General features: G+C 65.5%; 1 protein-coding gene across 1 annotated transcript in view; it reads left to right on the forward strand.

The window, feature by feature from the left end:
* The first annotated feature begins 26 nt into the window (after positions 1-26).
* Positions 27-3,853, forward strand: part of B4GALNT4 (beta-1,4-N-acetyl-galactosaminyltransferase 4) — an 11,737-nt gene continuing 7,910 nt past the window's right edge. Inside the window, exons 1-4 of the mRNA XM_024748912.1 lie at positions 27-177; positions 3,051-3,154; positions 3,536-3,631; positions 3,711-3,806. Of these exons, the coding sequence (XP_024604680.1) occupies positions 27-177; positions 3,051-3,154; positions 3,536-3,631; positions 3,711-3,806 (447 nt within the window). The remainder of the gene's footprint in view (positions 178-3,050; positions 3,155-3,535; positions 3,632-3,710; positions 3,807-3,853) is intronic.

Below are 3,853 nucleotides of genomic sequence, written 5' to 3' on the forward strand. Positions count from 1 at the left end.
CGCGGCCCGGGGCGGAGACGGCCGCGATGCCGTGGTTCCCGGTGAAGAAGATCCGCAAACAGATCAAGCTGCTGCTTTTGCTGCTGCTGCTCACCTGCGCCGCGTGGCTCACGTACGTGCACCTGAGCCTGGTGCGCCAGGGCCGCGCGCTGCGCCAGCGGCTGGGCTACGGGCGAGGTACGGGAGGGGGCGCGCGCCCTGGGGGCGGGGGGCGGTGAGGGTCGCGATCAGCGCGGGTCCCGGGCCCTCCCATCGCGCCCAGGCCCGCCCGGAGACCCCGTCCGCCCTTCCCAGCTCGGCGACATTGGGGCAGGGGGCGCGGTTCGGCTCAGCCCGGCCAGAACGCCGATGACGTCAGCAGTGACGTGCGCGACCCTCTTGGGGAGCGTCCCCGAACCCCGGCGGACGCCGGGCTCTGGCCTGGAGCGGGTAGTGAGTGACGGGGTTAACGGTGGGCTCCTGGGGAGATCTCCGCTACCGGGCCCTGCATGCTGGGATTTCCGAGAGGCCAAGTCTGGCTGCGCCTCCGACACGTGCCTGCTTAGCAGAGCCTCGGTTTTCGCATCTGCTGGGGAGGGGCAGAGACCCAACCTCAGGACGGAGAGAGAGGGGACTGGCGGGAGGGAGCTGACCCTTGCAGTTGGAACGCTTCCTGGAGGAGGTGCCCTAGGTAAACCTGTGATCAGGGACTGAGACGCTTGTGTGTTGAGGCGGGGTGAGGCATGGGGATAGGGATCCAGCTTGGGGAGCACCGAACTGCCTGGAGTGAACTCTCCCAGGCTCCTCGAGCTCACGCTCTAGTGGGGACAGACAGTGAACCCACAAATCAGGTCCTGGTGAGCGATGTGGGGAAGAGTTGGGGAGGAGTCCTGCCACTTTAGCTAGGGGGATCCCAGAGGGCCTCCTGGAGGTGGTGACTTTTTACCCACTTGGAAGAGGAGGAGTAGAGTGCTGGGGGGGGCGGGGGGGGGGGGGCGGTGATGAGAGAGAGAAGGAAGCACCTCAGGGCAGGGATGGTCCCAGCCAAGCTGCTCCTGGCCCTTCTCAAGGAAGAGAGGTGTCCTTAGGATGGGTGGTGAGAATCTTGCTTCCCAAAGACTCAGAACCATGATCTTGCCCCATGAAGTCCTGGGCCACCCCACCAAGGGGTCCAGAGTTCCCTGTTCAGCCCCACAGCTGGCACCACAGACACCCCAGGCCAGGGGTCACAGGCTTGTCCCACCCCACCCCACCCCCAGAGTCCACGCATCTCACAGCTACCACACCCTCTAGGGGCCCCCAGCACTGTTCAGTCCCTCATAGAGGCCCCCCAGCTACCATCAAATAAGGCAGGACCCCGGAGCGTGACCCAGTGACACAGACGTGACCAGCCTCCTGCTCAGCTGCCCTGTGGTTTTCTGAGCAACTACAGTCCTCCCTAGCCTGACTTCCCGGGCAGCCGGCGAGCCTAACTCGGCAACCGCGAGGGGGCGGAGGTGTGGGAACCCCACTTCTGAGGCCTCCTCTGCTCTCAGCTGGACCAGCGAGGAAGCTGTACTTGCTGCTCCTGGGTGGGCAGGAGCTGTTCAAGGTTATGGAAGATCAAACCCCCAAGCAGCTCCTGCCAGGAGCAGACCCAGCCGGGGCTCTCGCCCCCGGGGTTGCAGCCCCGCCTCCTGTCCCGCTACCTGGGCTCCCACCAGGGCAGGGCTTGTGGGAAGCTGAGCAGCTGGACATGTCTGAGGCCCTCCTGACTGTCCTGTCAGCACTGTGTTCACTCCCACCAGAAAGGCTACCTTCCCGGGGTCCAGCAGCCAGGAGGCAGGAGGCCCGTGTGGATCTCACTGTGCTGGGGCTCAGCCCCTGCAGGACAGTGATGGCATCCTGGCTTGGGACCCCACTGTGGAAGGTTCCCAGTACCCACAGAGTTACCTTTGTGGGCAGGCAGCATCAGGGCCAGGCTGTGGGGATTTAGGGGCTCACCTCCCAGCTGGACAGGTGACAGTGACTGGGGGGGAGAAGCAAGTGGGCAGGCACCACCGGAGCCTCACAGGCACGAGACCGTGGGCAGCCCCCTCCCCCAGAGAAAGGGCCCAGGCCAACTGTGTCAGTCCAGGAATCTAGCTCCTGGGGTCTGGATCGAGGGACGGGCATAGACTTTGAAGGCCAGGCTTGGCCCTGGAGGAGAGGGGTTCCTGGACTGGGGGTCCCCAGATGGGAGCACCAGGGGAGGCAGACGTGGCACACAGTGAAGCCTTGCCTTCGGAGGCTCAGATCCCAGGGTATGGAAGCCCAGGCCCACAGCTTAGGGAGGAGGTCTGGGAAGCAGAGGGAGGCAGGGGTGTGGAGGTGGTCTGCCCCAGGCTTGGGGAGTTAGGGGGGTGCCAAGCTCTAGAGGTGTCCACAGAAGGGATCCCCAGGCGGACAGTCTCCCTCCGGGGCCGCCTTGGCCCCATGTCCTCTGGAAGCTGGACCAGAGTGCCAATCCCTCCCCTGCCCAGGTGGGTACCAGGGCTCCTTTGGTCCTGAGCCCTGGCCTCAAGGGCAGCAGGTGGCACACGTGCCATGGGCCGGGGCTGGCGTAGCCTCAAGACCACAGTGCCAGCTCACCTGACAACAAGCTCCAGCACTAACCCTTGGCTCTCAGTTCTGGTAAAGGAGTCAGACACCAAACACTCTAGCACACAGGAAAAGTGCTGAGGGCACAGAGCAATCCTGGGGGCCTTCTTGGAGGCAGAGTCACTGATGACAACAGCCCCACGGGTGTGTGTGTGCAAGCATATGTGCTAGCATGTGCACACACATAACTGCTCCCTCATGCCAGTGGGGGCTGGGAAAAGCCAGGTGGGGGACTCAGGCAGGCAGGGGCCGTCCCCACGGAGGTGGGATGTGGGAGAAGGGCCCAGCCGAGAGCACTTCCAGCTGTAGGGTGGGGCATCGGGTAGCATGAAGGGGCAGACGTGGGGAGGGAGGGCTTCAGTGGAGACACCACTGGCCATCCTGACCCCAGCGGCAGGGGCTGTGGCCTTGGAGAGCCTGGACCCCAGCCCCGCCTCATGTGCCGCCCACAGATGGTGAGAAGCTGAGCGGTGTGACAGATGGCCGGGGCATCCGGGCTGCACTGTCCACACAGAGGGCAGAGGACTCCAGCGAGAGCCGTGAGGAGGAGCGGGTGGTGAGCAGGGCTGTGGGGAAGAACACCACAGCACACACGAGAGCCAAGGCCACTCCTGTGCCGGTGGCCTCAGGACCTGTAGGCCGTGTGCACGGAGGACACAGCGGCACACTGCTCCACCACGGAGCGTGGCCCCAGCCTGGGCGGACGCATCTGGTGCACGTGGGGTGGCCAAGGGTCTGCTCGGGTGGGTGTGCACGGCCGGGGCGTGATGGAGTCAGGGCTTCGTGGCTGCACGCGGAAGGGATCTCTGTGAAGTGAGCCGGCGGGTGTGGCGGGCTGTGTCGCGCTCTGTGTCTGGTGCGCGTGCGTGTGGCTGTGGGGCTTCTTCCTGCCCTCACGTTCCTCAGCTTTGACCCTGGTGCCCCTTCTCTCCCGTAGCCCGAAGGTCGGGACCCAGACGCGCTGTTTCCCTGGGGGGCTGGAAGGCCACTGTCGCTCAACCTCACCCGTCAGGCGCCCTCGTGGCGGGAGGAGGTGAGCTCTGCTCAGTGGCTCGGCCTTGGGGAGGGCCGGGGGCAGCTGTGCAGAAGGTAAGCCGTCCTCCCACCCCCAGTACCAGGGGCAGGTGAACCTGCACGTGTTCGAGGACTGGTGCGGGGGCGCCGTGGGCCATCTGAGGAGGAACTTGCACTTCCCGCTCTTCCCTCATGTGAGTGCTGGGGTGGGGGGCGGCCGGCCCGCAGGTGGGCGGGGGCC

Source organism: Neophocaena asiaeorientalis, unplaced genomic scaffold (assembly GCF_003031525.2).
Source record: "Neophocaena asiaeorientalis asiaeorientalis breed wild unplaced genomic scaffold, Neophocaena_asiaeorientalis_V1.1 scaffold43, whole genome shotgun sequence".
Classification (NCBI taxonomy): domain Eukaryota; kingdom Metazoa; phylum Chordata; class Mammalia; order Artiodactyla; family Phocoenidae; genus Neophocaena; species Neophocaena asiaeorientalis.